Source organism: Panthera uncia, assembly GCF_023721935.1.
Source record: "Panthera uncia isolate 11264 chromosome C1 unlocalized genomic scaffold, Puncia_PCG_1.0 HiC_scaffold_3, whole genome shotgun sequence".
NCBI lineage: Eukaryota > Metazoa > Chordata > Mammalia > Carnivora > Felidae > Panthera > Panthera uncia.
This window is the reverse complement of record NW_026057584.1, coordinates 84784603-84801784: the sequence shown is the minus strand read 5'-3', so window position 1 is coordinate 84801784 and position 17182 is coordinate 84784603. Positions and strand designations below refer to the sequence as shown.

General features: G+C 38.0%; 1 protein-coding gene across 5 annotated transcripts in view; it reads right to left on the bottom strand.

Moving 5' to 3' along the window:
* The window catches only part of ZEB2 (zinc finger E-box binding homeobox 2), a 133612-nt gene that overhangs the window by 36531 nt on the left and 79899 nt on the right, over positions 1–17182 (bottom strand). For all 5 annotated transcript variants that reach the window (XM_049616165.1, XM_049616166.1, XM_049616169.1 and 2 more), the window contains 2 exons: positions 8550–8807; positions 3322–3393 (listed from right to left, as the gene is read on the bottom strand). In XM_049616165.1, coding sequence (XP_049472122.1) covers positions 3322–3393; positions 8550–8807 — 330 coding nt within the window. The remainder of the gene's footprint in view (positions 1–3321; positions 3394–8549; positions 8808–17182) is intronic.

Below are 17182 nucleotides of genomic sequence, written 5' to 3'. Positions count from 1 at the left end.
TTAATTAATAACATACTACAGAATTTATGGCAAGTTTAGGTGTTTTGTTCTATGAGCATTCACTGGAAGAAGATATCGTTATAGATTGGGATGGCTAGAGAAGGTCAGCCAATAGCTGGATCGTGTAGGACTTGGGTGGAGACAAAGAGATGGTCCATTAATAAGCAATTTCAACCAGAAGAGATGTCTTATTTCAATTCCCCATATATTTAGCAATCAAAAAGATTCTGGGGAAAAGAAGCAGTAACTTACGGTTGTGAAGAAATACATATTTACTCTCTAAAAGGGCAGAGTTATAAACTGAAGGTCACCAGGAAATTCATAATTAGCAAGTCCAATGTATTTGTTCAGCATTCTTTCAAATGTAATTATTTGAATCTTTTGATTGAATTGACCATTCTCTACTTTTTGAATCTTTCTTTGCCTTCTGGCTGTTTAATTTTTCTCTATCTTAATCTTTTTTCTTTCAATGAATTTGATTTTTCTCCCTACCCACCAGCAACCCTGGCCTCATCTTTCTAGCTGTTTCAATAAATACACTCTCAATTGTTAGTTTCATAGTCCCATGATGGTAAATACTATCGGAATATATTTGCATCACTCTCAAATCTCTATCTCTAGCCCTGACTTCCTGTGTTTCAATTCCTCATTTCCAATGAGCATGCTCATATTCACATCCATATATAACTCTTCTATGAAGATACTTATGTCTAAAGACTAACTTAAGGTCTTCTCAAAATGGGATCCTCCTTCTTTTTATCTTTTAATCAAGTATTCCCATGTTCTAAACATGAAGATGTGTAATCTTGAGGCCATTTTGAATCCATCACCCAGAGATTCAACTGTTTGTTAAGAAACCATGCTGCTAATTTCACCACTGTCACCACCCTAGGTCAAGCTTTTTATCACTTCACACCTGAGTAACTACAATGACTTCCAGTTGGTCTCGTAAAGTCTGGTTTTCCCCCACAGAAATCATGGTAGTATAACATGACGCAAACTCTTGGGTCTGGTGCTTTACATTCTCCACCAGCTGGCTTCAACTTAAATGTCCAGCTTCACTTCCTATGAATCACTTCCTAGGACCCTCTGATTCAGGTGAATCCATTTACTCACTATCCTCTGAATAGATTTCACAGTGTCCTTCCTTGGCTCACATATTCTTCTGCTAGAAAGCCCTTCCTTACTTCTCTATGACCACTGAAAATATACTTAGTTCAAATTTCGCCTCTGTCATGGAGCTTTTTCTGAATACTTATCCCGTAAGATTCCCCCCACTTTTATGATTTGAAATAATTATAGTTCCTACCATTTGTTGCACATTTATCACATATTTTTCTTATTGTTCTGTTTTTTCCTTGTGTGTTAGCCTCATCTTCCAAATTAAATAATAACCATGTCTTAGACTTCCTGGCCCATCTTCGACCACACACACACCAATCGTGAATATATAGAAGATTCTCAGTGAATACTTTTTCATTTATTTAGTGACTGAAAACATATGAACTCTCAGGAAGAGTAAGTAAGCATCAGAAAAAGAGATGTTAAAGCCAGGTAAAAGAACATTCATAATTGATTTTTAACTCTATTGAACAGGAATCATTTTTATTAATCTCACTTTAGATTTCAAGTGTATAAAACAGCTAGTAAATAGTCACTTTGTGGGATAAATTTACATTTGTGTCACTCAAATGTCTATAAAGTTGATAAAAGTTAGTGTTTATTTACGCTGGAAGTTGAAATTTGACATTTATCTTTAAAAAATCATGAAGCCATTTTTGATCCCATGAGTTGGGGCATTATAGAAAGTATCTAATTTATAGTATCTCTTTATTATTATGTTTTTATATGAATTTGTTATGTCTTGTCTCTATTTTATATGATGATTTATATACCCTGCAACAGAGAACATTGAAACTAGAAATATTCTCAAGAAGCAGCTAGTGTGCTTCAGGTGGGGAATTCATTTCTCAGGTGGGAAAACGGGGTTCCGAAGAGGGTAACTGACTTGCTCAAGGTCACAATCTAGCTAGTTATTGCCAGAGTTATACCTAAACACTAAGATTACTCTTTCCTAATTCTATACCTTTTTCCTAATCCCATATTGCACAGTCTCATTTTTGTACCTTAAATTGACATGCTGAAATATAAGAAACATTACAGTTGTTCATTATTTCTCTTATTTTATACCGAAGAAAGTGAATTAGTGCCTTGTAAGTTATTAATAAGAACATTCTAACTAGAAGCACAGCATGAGCAGTTTATTATGATGTGTATCAACACAAGGGAGATATGACTATTGTCTGAATTATTTACATTTCAAAACTTCGCAACACTGTAACTTTTTTCCCATTGGTGAGTTGAGTGGAAATACTTATGTGATTTTTGTTTTGTTTTGTTTTGTTTTGGAAGATAACCTTCGACTGGGCACAAGGTTCATATTTGTAACGGCAGTGTGAAGGATTGTTTATAACACCAAAAATAATTAGCCTTATCCAGGAAAAGAGAGATAAACGTAGTGAGTCAATGTACATTTGCACTGGTGACGTGAGAATGCAAGGCAAGACGCTGTTCAGTTTTGGGGGAGGAACATGGAATGTCACAACTGTCCTGAAGTCCCATACCACAGCAGGAGCAGAGTAAAAGAAAACGCTGCTTACTGCTTTCTTACTGTAATTTTTTTTAGCTTCACTAAAAAGAAGTGAAATTGTCAATTCTCTATAAAACTTCTGCCTGGAAAACATTATTTAAAGGAGGTGGAAGGTACCGAGAATTAACAGTGAGGAGAGAATAAAAAGGAAGTCAGATGATCAATTTTTGTGAGGAATGTACATGGAAATTTGGTTTGTCTTCCTGAAAAAAACATTTACAATCTAAATTACAGCATATCATTTGAATTCTCGATGACTGATATCAAGTGGTGGCCAGAAAAGGCATATTACATTCTAATTTTAAGATTATTTATGCAGCCTTTTAAAATAAAAATTACTACCAGAAATTTTCCCGACTCATGCTTTGAAAAAAATATGTTTATCCAGTTCAGTTTTCTCAACTTTCACAGGTGAATCAGGGGTTTAAGAATGAAAGATATATTTGCTGAATAAAATAAAATAAAATAAAATAAAATAAAATAAAATAACATAAAATAAGACAAAATAAAAAAGAGAACTCTAATTTGAAACAAAACAAGAGACTTGTAATGTCTGACTTAATTGTTAAGTCATGGAGATCCAAATGGAGGGGCCAGTGTTTCTTTTCCTGACTCACCAAATCCACATGACACAGGACAAATTTGATCTTGGCGAGGTGAACACAACTTACCTGTACCATTGTTAACTGCGGTCTGGATCGTGGCTTCCGGCCCCATAGTGTCATAGTCTTCCTTCATTTCTTCTGTGGGGGAAAATTATCTTTAGCATTTGAACACTGTAGAAAGGCTTACTATACTAAGCATGCCAACCACAGGAACAAGGAAGATTCTTTTAAAGGAAACAGAGAAAAGGCTTGTTGTAAACCTCTAAACAATAGCTTTGTTCAGGCAATTGAATGAATCCAATAGTGCTAGCTGCACAAGAACTTATTTACTTTAAGCATTACTGCAAGCTGTGAAAAACAGAGGTGCTTCTTTGGGGCAAACGAAGGGCTTTTCTTCTGGTGGCAGCTCTCGGGACAAACAGGGGGAAAGATATTATTTTTTCCATACGAGTCGAAAGCAACGAAGGATTTGTACTTAGGGAGAGGCATGCTAGTTGCTGGGCCTCTGGTAACTCAGGAGGACTCGTGGCCAGTCAGAATCTCATGCTTTCTCCCCTCTTGGAGGAGCTATGATGGGGGCCAATCTGTGCAGGCATATCTTTTTAAAACCTAATTCTACATATCAAAACTTGAAATTCCCGGTTTATAAAACAAACATCCCAGAGGTCTTGAAAACACCTGTTTCACTGTTTTATATAAACTCCTAAAACATACCTTCCTTAAGCTTTTCCCTACCGTTCCATAAATATCTTTCTTCCTTATCATTTAGGCGACCGTATAGAATTGCAGTCATCTTCTGAGGAAAAACGTACAGGGGCAGCAAGAGCTCAATGTGGTGATGAAGATGAAACTATGTTAACACGGAGCTTGAAGATGCATAGGTGATAAAAGGTTGTTTTCCACAATGGCAATATTTTGAATTAGGGAGAGTTTGCAAACTGGGAGAGCTCTAGAATGTTCTGCCTCCCAAATTATGGAGTATGTGAGAGGGCGGAGAAGGACAGCTGACAGTCAAAAATCCTCCAAGTCAGTAAATTAAACCCGGACTTTAAAAAATTCTATTTTGACAATAACAAGGCTAAGAGAACCAAACACGATCCAGGATAAATATCTCTCTGATCGTCATTTGACTTAAAACCAGAGAAACTTTATAAATAGGACTCTGCAAATTCCCAAATTTATCCTGACCATTCTTTGCTTATCACATTCTAGTCATAATTATCTGGTAGAAAAACAGGTTCTAGCAAATGTTACAGCAAAATTAAAATATATGTTTTACAAGTTGTATCCTGCAGCCTCTCTGTTTATGTTATCAGAACTAAAAAAAAATCATGGGCCTTTTAAGGTAAAACACACAGATGTATAAATAGATGCTTATTTAATGCTACTACCCATAACAGTCAGATGATTTGAATGGTATTTGTTTAAACTGTAGGAGCACTTTCATTTGTCTCTGGCCCTGGACTTCTCTCTCATTTAAGGAATATTTTCGCAGGGACGTTTTGCATAAAACATTTGGAAGTTCAATATACAGCCATATTGTATTGTCAATTGTAATAATTGATTGGTTGAAAGGCTCCCTCATCCGATATTTTTATCAGTCTCTGGAAGGAATTAAATTAAGGTATTTCTGAGAAGTTCAGTGCTGGCTATAAATATAGCTTTTGTGTGTTTCTTCCTCGCTCATCTCATGTGATTTCTGGTAGCCAAGAGTCAGAACAATCATAAGTTTTCCATCTGAGAGATCAAGTCACTGAGGGGAAAACAGTTAACAGCATTTCTTTCTTTTTTTTTTTTTTTTGCATAATAGTGGTAATGTTCAAGATTTCTGCTGCACTTCCTTCCTCATTGTCATTTTCTTATGAAAAAGTAAAGAGAAGTTACAGTAGGTGGTTGCTTCCCAAATTATTAAACGCCGGCTATACACATGTGTAGTTGGCATCTTGTGGGTATCACGTTCTGTGGTAATACTTTGGCTATAACCTTCTTTTACCAGAGATTATGCAACTGAGACGGTGTCACTCTTACCTAGAATGTACTTTGCCTCAACTTACTGAGAATCAACCTTGCCTTTTTGGAATATCAGGCTCAATTTATTATGATGAGACACTAATCCTTTTCAGGTATGTTTCTGAAATACCATATATATGCCTACTTGATGAAGTTTCATGTGACTCCACATTCAGAAGGCCACAATAATAGGTCGGTTAAGAATCCCTCCTCTGAATTCATGGCAATCCGGGCTGTCCTTCTGCCTCACACCCGACCTTAAACATTTTCCAAGACAACTCTGACTCAGCATACTGTGTCTAAAACCACACAGCATATTTGTTTTTCAAACACTTGTAAAAGTTTGCATTTTCCAGTCACCCTTGGGATGAAGGTTTGTAAAAATAAAGAGCACTTTCTTCCTTAAGATGAAGAATCCTTGAATAAGCACAAAGAGGCCAAGATGCAGGTGATTTATTTAAGTCTGTGTCAATGATAATGATGTCATGGTTTCCAGCACACTGTGTCCACCCCATTGTGGGACGAAAGAATGTCAAGGACAATTCTAAACACAAAACTTGGATTGTGCTGGAACCGGAAAGGCACAGTAAGAACTCCATTGCACTCTTCAGTTCAAAACCTGCATCCTGCAGACAAACCACAGAAAGCCTGCGAGAAAGAGTAAAGGACAGGGGGCTTATCTCACAGTAAAGCTATGTGCTGAGGTACTATGGTAGACAGCCAGGCACCAGGGATAAAACACTACTAAATAAAACAGCACCAGAATTAGAATTATTGTCTATATTGTGTGTTTTGAACAATAAATAAGAAAAATATTTTATCAGAAGAAAAATGTGTTATCTAAGAGTCAGGATAAACAATGAGTAGCTTTTTAAGACCAATTTCTTTTCATGAGACATCAAGGCACCACATCAGAGCACTTTTGGAACAATAAAAAAAAGAACAATAAATCATCACTAATCATTAGAACTAGACAGGTAATAGCCGGGTAACTTTCTTGGTCCAAATAGCCAAATGAGATTAGGGATTTACATTTTATTTAATTATTGTGACTCCAGAATGCTAGTTTATTTACCATAAAGGTAAGAGCAAAGAACAGCCTGTTCATTTGTGTCACAGGCACCATTAACTACAGGTGATAACAGGGTCTGTAATGCATTCATATGGATTATTGTATATTAAAACATTTAGAATTATGATCCATGACCAGCACAAAAAGCTGCCATGATCCTGAACTACTACAGCTTGACATGACTGTTTTGGCTGTTTTTCAATTATTGATCTTAATTTTTTAAAATTAAACTTTTTTTTTTAAGAAGTTTGGAGCCGTACATTTGTTATATCGTTATTAATTATTCCTTTAAGGGTGGAAATTCTAGTAATTGGTCCTTACCCTTGATTTCTAGATATTAAAATTTAAAGCATCAGAACATTCATTCTTATAGCCCTGCATATCTAGTTCATTAACAAATATGAATAGCTAACACCAGCTCATTTAAATAGTATGTCTTACATGAGTTCTCGCCACACTCTGTTTCTGTCACACTGCTCCCAAGAATCATTGGCTCTTATTATACATGTAAATGGCTATCATAAAAATAAAAATTTCATTTAAGATTGTTAATGACTTCTGCAGCAGTCAGACTTCCTTTAATGATCATCCTCTGCCCCTAATTAAACGTATTTATCTTTCAAGCATCTTTGGCTGAGTTCTCCCTCATAGTTGAAAATCTAAAACCTTAAGTCTTAATGGATATAACGATAAATGTTTATGTGTAGGATTGCTGAGATTCGAGAAACCTTCACCGAAAGCAAAATTGGAAACAGAAAGAATACAAAACTTGGCACACTAATTTAGGAAAACGAAAAACAAATACACTACACTCAAACTGCCATCGGTCTTGGGTTTTTTTCTTTTTTTCCACATTTAATTTTCTTTAGTGGTGGAAATGCTTTTATTATCCTCCTTCCAGTATACCAAACAATTACCCTGCCTATGTTCGATGTTTTATAGTCTGCGACATCACAATAGCATATAGGTAGACTCTTGCGTTTACTTCCCTTCCCACCCACGTCGCCTATTTATAAAAATGCTATTGTTATTTATATCGTGAGAGAAAAAACAAAGTGGGGTACATCATGACAGCTCCTCTTGAGTCTTGGGAAGACAGGTGAAGGAGACACTATGGTTTGAATTGGAGGAGTCCTTAAAAAAATTTTTTTTGCAGGCCACCTCACCGAGTAGAGATGAGCAGAGGGAGTTTGAGGGCATCCGATTAGTTCTCTTTGATTTTGTTAATCATTTCATACCTTAGTGATATTCCATCCACATGAATTTTAGACCAAGACATTTCCATATGCAGAGTGAGTGGCCTGTGAAGCCTGGGTCTGAAGATAATTTACCTTATTTTTATGACAGTTGGCCTTGGAGCGGTTTTACTTCCCTAGAGATTCCCACCAAACAGCAGGAATCATTATCAAGTACTTAACTGTTAAATAATAAAAAAAAAAAAGCTACCTGACCAGGTGAAAGTGCGAAATCACATTCACACTTAACAAAGGGGAATGATTAGATGGTTGAATTACAATAGAAGGTGTCAGACAGATGCTGAAACTACCTTAAACTGACACATACTTGGTCTGTATTGTTCTATAATTTCCACACAAAATTTTCAAATATATATTAGTTGTGAGTTTTTATGTCTGCTTCCATTTTCTATCCTGAAAGCCTAGATCTTGAGCATGTTATATAAAGTGCACATTGTAAACGGGGTACAAATACTTCACACGTTGTGTGTTTAAAATGTCGTTCCGGGGTGCCTGGGTGGCTCAGTGGGTTAAGCGTCTGACTCTCGATTCTGGCTCAGGTCACCATCCCGGGTTCGTGGGATTGAGCCCTGCGTCGGGCTCTGTGCCGACAGCTCGGGGCCTGCTTGGGATTCTCTTTCTCTCTCTCTCTCTCTCTCTCTCTCTCTCTCTCTCTCTCTCTGTGTCTCCCTTCCTCCCTCCCAAAATAACTAAAAATAAACATTTAAAAATAAATCAATATAAATAAATAGCATGCAGTTCATATTCAACTTGTACCCAAACTGAAACATAATCCCTTCCTAAGATGTTAGTACTGTAAGGTGATAACGCTCCTATCACTCCATAATCTGTCACCAGCTTTGGTATCTCTAGTGTGCAAAGAAATATTTTAATTATCTGATCATGGCCGTTCCGCTAGGTGGTAGAGGTCAGCTGAAGATGGCACAGGAAGGGGCCAGGTCGTTTTAGACGCTTACCTGGACCATCCACAGAGGCTTGCAGAATGTCGGCGCCGTGCCAGGTATGTTCCACTCCACCCTCCCTTATGTCATCTTCCTCTTCTTCTCTCGGCAGCAGAGCTTGGCTCACGTGTGGGGAGGACTCATGGTTGGGCACGCTAGCTGGACTCCTCTCCTGGTCCAGAGGGTTAGCAATCCCGTCCTCCTCAGCAATCTGCAGCTTGTCCTCCTCATCTGTCTCCGAACCTGTGTCCACTACATTGTCATAGTTCACCACTGAGGAAAAAGCACAGAACACACTCTGTCTAAACACGTTATTGAAAAATATCAGTCGCCCCTAATTGTTCAGTTGAATGGAAAATAATTAATATTTTCATCACTTAATTACTCAACCATGTCAGGAAAATATAATTAATATCTTTCATGTTTTAGCATTTTTATTCTTATTCAATTACAGCTACACACTCTTTCGGATTTTAAAGAGTGTTTTACTAAAAAGATGGGAAATTTTAAAAAGCAACAGTAGCGCATAGACTGAAAAATGCATCTAGATTGCCTATGCAAAGAGACACGCTGCCATATGCACTTTTCGGTACTCCACACAAACTTATTACGTAGATCTGCAAGGGACAATTTTATTAGCTTAGTGACATGGAGTGTGTGCTATAAAATGTTGTACTATAAATACGACATGACTTCACTATATTAGCTGTGGCTTTATTCCTAGAAACCATAGACACACACACACACACACACACACACACACAGTCCATCTATTTACTCAATACACAAACACAGACACAAACCTGTTCAATCTGAAACGTTCACTGCTGCTTCTACGTCAACCGTCATGTGCTAAGGCCATTTATATCCCAATCTTTTAAGCAGAAAATGAGGAAAAGCCATATCTTCTGGGCCATTAATACTACTATTGAGACGTCTTCATAGTGCCATAATTACAGAAGATTTCAAAGTGACACAGGCAAGACCAACACCAATGCTAAAATAACTCACAAGAACCGGCGGCCTGCTTTTGCAGCCCTCAGTCCCAGCAATGCTCAGTAGCTTTTCTTAAAATAGACAGCCTGTAAATAAGGTCTGTGAACTCAATTGAAGGTGGCTGTTTCTGAATTAGTCAGCCCTCACAGGCTCTCGGCCTACATGCTAGTACATAAATTGTCCACTTTACCACCAGACAAGAAAGATTAGAGTAATAAACACGGGGCATTAGCTCAGCTAGAGAAACACACCAGCCGTTACGCACACACAGGATTGCCAAGAACTGTTAACCCAACTCTCCAGAAACACACACAAAAAAACAAGTTAGAACCATGACATCATGGGAACAAGAGGGAGAGAGAGAAAGGGGGGGAAAAAAAGCCCATGGAAAAAAAAAGCGCAAACAATTTTCAGGTTCATTTTGATTTCTCTGCGCCTAATAAAGCAATCCTCCGCTAAGTTATCAACTGGGCTATCTCAAGTGGCTCTTGCCAGCCATCGGATTATACAAAAGTGGCAGCAAAGGAGGAAAAAAAAAAATGAAAAGGATTGTGTGTCAGGTTCATAATGCTTTTGGAGAATTCTGGAAACATGTCTAGTTACAAATTTTAGTCAGTCATATCTGTTTGCTTTGACAGGTTCCCAGGGAGTAAAAAAGGAACAAAAAGAGAGAGATTTTTTTTGTCATGTGAGGCTGGGGACAAAAAGATTACACCGTGCATATCTGCTCATAATATGATCTTTGTATAATCCGCGGGTCTGCACTTGCCTTCGGAACAACTGCACAACAGGTGCAAATTAAAATGAAAACGGCAGCGGAGCCGGGCAAACAGAATCTGCTGACCTGGTTTGAATACCAATTGACGGGGGAAACAAAACCTTTTCAAGAGGTGTGACCACAAGGGCTTAGGCAAGTTCAGGCTGGGTAATGCCCTCAGATCTACAAAAAGAGAGATATTCTAACATCTCTGCTCTAGCTGTGTGGTCCAGATATACCTTAGTACAATCAATAATGTGCTTTTTTTTTTTTTCCTGGTGACTGAGATTTAACCATTTCTTAGCAACAAGCAGAAGATTCTTTACAAATTTACTGAACGCTGAGTTCAGGGTGGGGGTGGGGGGGCGGTGAGAGTGGGGGGGGTGCTAACAACAAAAGCTCCTAAAGGCCTGGGAAGCTTTCAACCCACCTCCTAAAAACTGATCTCTGGGCACAGGAGGAATAAAGAAAGGTCCAGAAGGAGTGAATAAAATTATCTAAGGCTGGACAGGCATTAAAAGGCCTTTATCCTGGAAAAAAACCATGCCTTTTAAGGTCTTTTTCTGCATGGACCACAATATCCCGTGTGACACGTGAGTGTTCCTGCAGCAATACAATTGAAATATTTTCTTGTGGAAAAAAAGAAGAGATAAATGATTTATGAACAGCCCTTGAGGAGTCCCAAATATCAGAACAATCTAAACAAGCAATGAAGTCATGTCTCACCATATAGGGTCAGGAGGACAGCATCCATCACCTTCACAGGCCAACAATACCTCACAACCTTTAGGGTTCTCGCTCACAAATAGTAGTAAATACTTTTAAACTAAATAAATAACCGCTGTCAAGTTCACTTACAGAAGCAGGATGCCATCTTTTCCAGGGCTATTTTAACTAGGATATCCATTCCCATAGCCACTGTGCTGGTATCCCACTCCTACCGGCGCCCCCCCCCCCTGTTTCACAATCCAGGTAAAAACAATTCATAACAAAGTTGGTTTTTATATCTGAATTCAGAGTGGCTCCTTTCACCCTGTTCCTTCTGGCTGACCTTCTGATAATCAGAATTAAGTCCATTAATATGGACATTGTGCTGCCTGCTCCTCACCTAGCCCTCCCCATTTCTAAATCCTCAGGATTTTCCTCTAAATTTTTCTCTCAAGTCTAGTAAGTGGATATTTGCCTCGTGTAATTACGGGGGAAAATTTCCCCCACAGAATACTCTTGCTACAGAATGGCCAACACCGGATGGGTTTACCCCCATTTACATTGGGAAGTAAAATAAGCTTATTTTCCCATTTGTTCTCGTTTGCATCTTTTGCCCACCATTGGAATAAGAGAGCTTAATAACATAGCTTTGTCTCTGCAAAGAGGAGATTCGATTTTGTATAATAACTAATGTATACTGGTTTAAATGAGGGTCATTGGGCAGAATACATTAGGCTAGTGTCTATTTTTGAACTTAACGATACATATTTTTTTATTCAGCATTCAAAAGCATTGAAGCGCCTACATAAGGTAGCAAAGTTCTATTCCGTCCTTACGTTAGGTCAAATAAGCCACCCCTTGCATGAGTCTCAGCAAAATTTTATACATGTACTGGAGCTACATGGCTGGCAGAAAAACAGACAGTTACTTCAAAACCACAAAGAAGTGGGAGCCCAAAGAATTCCTTTCGGCAATTCAATAAACAAGAGGAAAGATGTACTGTTTGCTGGCTCAAAATAGACACTAATTTTACATCTGTCTCTGAGGCACAGCAAAAAGCCAACTAAAGAGCAGTAATAAATGTCCAAAAACAGCATCAGTATCCAAAACTCTCCTAGTAATCTTCAGAGGAATTAATTACAATTCTGTGTAACAGTTGCATTGGCAAAACGCACCCATAATTATATACAGGTACTGTACTGTATTGCAGGGAAATTTGCCATGTGATACCATGTTTACATGATAATTGATGGATAAGATAAAACTATTTGCATATGAAGTGCATATGAATTATTGGCATGGCTCACCATTTTATGTGGAATCATATTAAAGTTTCATTTTCTCTAAAACTGTATGTGTAATATGGGGTTACCAAAGGGTATAAAGCTGATACTTAAATTTGCTTTATAGCAAATGGGCCTGGAAAGATATATCTGAATATGTATTACTAAAAACCTATATTTAAAAGGCTTCCTAGTTTATCTATAATAAGCATTATTTTCACTTCACCAGATTGCATTATATTAAATCCTCTCTGTTCTTCCTCCTAAGTAAACAATACTCTAAATTGTATCACTATACCAATTAATTTTACAATCATATGCAAAACAAATAATGGCTTCTCTTTATTGTCTATTGATACAACTTTTTTTCTTTCAGATTTTCGTATTCTGGTGACATGTAACAGAACAGTAGCAGAACGTGACATTTTTATAATGTCCATACCTGCTGGAAAATTTCAGCATTTGCAAAAATGGCCTATCATAGCATTTAAACATTGCTGATAATTAGCTTGACATTTGAAATACCAGAACTGTTGTTTTGAAGATGCCCTATACAATGTTACCTAACTAACCCCTTTTCATACTTATATGCTTTCTCTACATTATTCTGTCAGTTACAGTACAAACAAGATATCAGTTGCTAATGTATTAACATGAAAAAGAACTGATGTTAAGGGGCGATACTTCATCTTCACCAGAAGCAGAAGTTTTTTTGATGTAAAGGAAAATTACATACGCAGACTGTAGACAGTTAGTTGTTAATAAGGCGGTCAATAATGATTTTCTAGAACCCCATTCAAGCTAAGTGTGCCAATAAGTCTTTCAATGCCATCGTCAAACATTAATTAAATACCTACAACGTGGTAAGTCCAGATGGATGTGCTATTCTCACCTCAGGAAGCTTACTACCTATTTGGAGAATTAGAATCATAACACTGTAGTGCTAGAAAGACAAGGGAAGTCAACCCTCCACATGTGATAAGGGAGGTCAGATAGGTACAGGGAGGTCCAGTGACTTATCTAAGGCCCTGCAGCCAGATGGTGGCAAAGCCAGTGCTAGAAAGCACGTCTTCAAGCATACAACAGCCACACAAAAATATACATAATACGACAAATTCCCAATGAAGAATCCAATCTAAATGTAAATGCCACATGATCAGAGTAAGGAGATGAAAATTCCTGGGACTTTTGGGGATTTTCATGATGTACAATGGGGATCGTTGCTTAGTTTTGAATTGTTTTGATGATTGTTACTTTCGTGGATCCCCTTCATTTGAGTTATAGCAGCCTATCCATTCGATCAACCAGAATCTAACAATACATCCATATTTCCCACAATAATTTGGGAATGATAGAAATAAAGAGGTAGTTCCCAGAATTACGAGCTTGAAGACCCGTCTTCTCGTCCTAGTCCCACTATGTAATCAGCTGCGTGGCCTTGGCCTGTCATCCAAGGAAACCTGGTACAAATGGGTAAAAATAATGATAATAGGTTCCCTGTCCGTGAAGTTGCCACAGGAGCCTACTGACTTTTACACGTGATGGCAACTTTGCGAGGTATAAAACACTGATCACTGCTGAAGTGGTAACCAAGATGGGACCATTGCTCCAGTGTCCCCTTTTGTCTGTTCTTGCAATGTGTGATAGCTATAGGCGAAAAGAGAAGATCTGAATACAGGCCAGTCACAATATTGGTGTTGGCCCTTCATTCAAAAATCGATTTGCAGAAGCGTCCTCGAGTAGCAGCTCCGTGATGGGAAAGAGTATGCTGGATCCTTCGGCCAATACTTGCTATGGACATGTAACCTTACTTTAAAAACGTCTCTTCTGATGATAGGGCTTCAAGTTTAAAAGAAACCCTTTGGAATTTTATGAGTCATTTGGTTTCCTGAATCTCTTAGATGCGTGGAGATCATTTATATTTGAGCCAATGGATTAATGGCCTAGTTGCTTTCTTGAAATACCCTTATGTGTGGTTAAGTGTTGGCAGACATTTTAAGACTCTTCACTTGAATGCTACTAGCCCTCTATCCCTCCCCTTCTTCCCAAAGTTCAATTTCCAGGTATTATGCTCCTGAAGACAGGATGTGGCAATTTTTCCAGAATTTTTATCCAGTGACTCATTTTTCCAGGGAGGATTTCTCATCGATACCCCTTCTTGATCACAGTTAACTTGCTACCTCTGTATGTGGATGGATAAAGATCATAGGACTAAATTCAAGGGTCAATATCTCATTTGATAATGGGAGGGGAGGGTGTCTCATGACAGATAAAACAAAACAAAGCAAGTTCAAACAGAAATGTTCTTCTGAATTTGAATACGTGTCACTGAAATGCATGAGCCTTAATTTCCTGCTTTAAAAATGGGAATAACTTTATCACTCAGGGAGGCAAGATTAATTAATGCTAGAGAGAAGGGATCATCCTAGTTTGAGATATCCCCACGGAACATGCTCTCCAGCACAAAACACTGTTACAAAAGAACAGCTATGAACATACCATAGTCAGCCTTTATACAAACTAGCTTGGTCACTTTAATTTTTTATCCCAGGAACATTCAAAGGCATTAAACCCGCATTATAAATTAATGAGTTGTAAAATGTCAGCTGATAAAACAAAAGCAGTTTTGAATGTAGGGATAAAAATGTTTCCATTTGAGATTAGCTATGTAAAAAATATGCATATTGAGTGAAATGAGAGAAGAATTTCCGCAATCCCACGGTTCCAATGTGGAGGGGCCAGTTCTGACATTCTTTCAACTTCCTATTATGGGAACACCTTGGGATGATGGCAGCCACCCATCCCCTCTGGAAATGCAGTCAGCTTCCCTGTACCTGGAGGAATCTTCCAGTTGCAGTGTGGCAGTGATTAAAAAAAGGTTAACATTTCCATAAATTTGCTGGGGCTCTGGATAAGCTCCCACAGGCAGGTAATAACGTCTTAGTTATGTACCTTTATTCCTGAAAACCTCTTCCTTAATAAAGGAAGTATAAAAATAATGGCAAATGAAAATAAAAGTAAGGATCCTCCTTTCCCCCAGACTACCATGAAAATACATATTAGTCAGAGAATTCACAACAGTAAATTCAGTTGTCTTTCAAGAAGACACCATAATCCTAGGTTGTAATGTTTTCAGTGAAATGTAGGCCCACCCAAAGACTTAATAGCTCTTTATTTATTTCTCTACAAAAGTAGACATATTAGGGTTTTCCTCTATATCTACAAGTCGTAATGGTTTCGATCACCTTACTTAACTCCTACCAAAGGAGGATTTGTATTGATCATTGTATTGATGTTCAAACACACATGCCCCTGGCCTCTCCTTTCATTGAGTTTTTGTAGTTGTAGTTTCTGTCCCTTAGAAATTTCCTCCACTTCACCGGCCGTCCACATCTACAATAGGCTTACACTCTAAGGATATAGTATTTAGCTAAACTGTATTCCAGAGCACAAGTCAATAATTCCCTCTGATGGCCAAAGAAATCTAACACCTTCACCAGCGAGCCCAGTGTGATGGCACACTGAGGGAAGGTCCCCTATACACAAATATTTTTGTTTGTATTGCACATCTACTTGCCAACAATTCCACAATGTTTTATTAAACATCAAGTGAATATGTGTCTCTCAACAATATGTCACAAGGAGAGAAAAGATTTTGGAAGACTCTTTAATTACTGGAATCTATGATCATTCAGCAACTTGCTTTATACCAACCATCAAGAAGAAAGTATTAAGAAACTATACAGAAGAATATGCTTATTATCATGCCTGAAGGATATTCAAGAGGAATGTGAAAATAACCGTAATTTATTTAGGGCCCAGAAGTATGAAATAATAAGCTTCTGAGCCATCAAAATTGTTTTGGAATTTTTTTATCTGACATGAGGGCAGACCTTGTCTAGCTTTAAGTTTTATAGTAATAAGACCTTGGAAATAAAACCTTGAATAAACTGAATATAAAGAAAGGGGAAATGTGTCCTTGTGTAAATAGATATTGTGTCTATCACCTTCCTCTGAAAAGGTTACACAACTTTCAAAGCCCATAAAAGGTGTAAAGTCAGTAACTGCCAGGGTACGTTGGAATGTTTTGTAAAAAATAAACGTGAAGCAGAAAAACTGTAACAATTTTCTCTGATTGTTTTATGGTTGCCCCACCCCTAAACCTCATCTGTAACTGCATGCTTTTTCTAAGACGTAGATACTAACTGAAATATACTTTTAGCTCTTGTAGTCCTACAGAATTAAACCTCCACTCTCCCCAAACCTTCACAGGAACCCTTACCTTCTTCTGAAGTAGCAAAATCTTGTCGCTTAAAGAAGAATTTTTCCTGCCAGTCTTTCCATGCTTCCATGGAAAAGGAGACTGTAGTTCTAGCCTATCCATAAAAATAATTGCTTTCAAATATTTGTCAGTCCAACAGACTTACTTGGTAATTTTTATGGTTTCTGCAGTTGGTAGATGTCAATAATAATCCTTGGGTCTAAGTAACATGGAGGTACTGCAAAGCTTCTAGCCCATCGGCTGAAATAATGGGAAAGAACAGCTTTTTTGGAGGAAAACAATCCTCTTTAAGGCAGCAAGGGGTGTGGACCACCTTACTAGATGTGAGTGGGTGGGGAGAAAGGAAATCGTGGAGAGGGAAATGAAGAGTCACAGGTTTTTAAGACAGGGGTGGCCCCATATAAGGCTGCTGGAGAAGATCCTGGGGGCGGTGGAGATTTCCGCAGTCGCTTTCTTCTGATCACTACGGCCTAAAGTATTGGTCATTACAAACTTGATCACATGCAAAACCGTTCTGATCGTGGTGAATCCTGCCTGTCACTCCACAGAGACGCCGTAAAGGGGGATCCTGCAATGGAGTCCATTCATGTCTGAAACCTTAGTTTTTATAAGACATCTGATA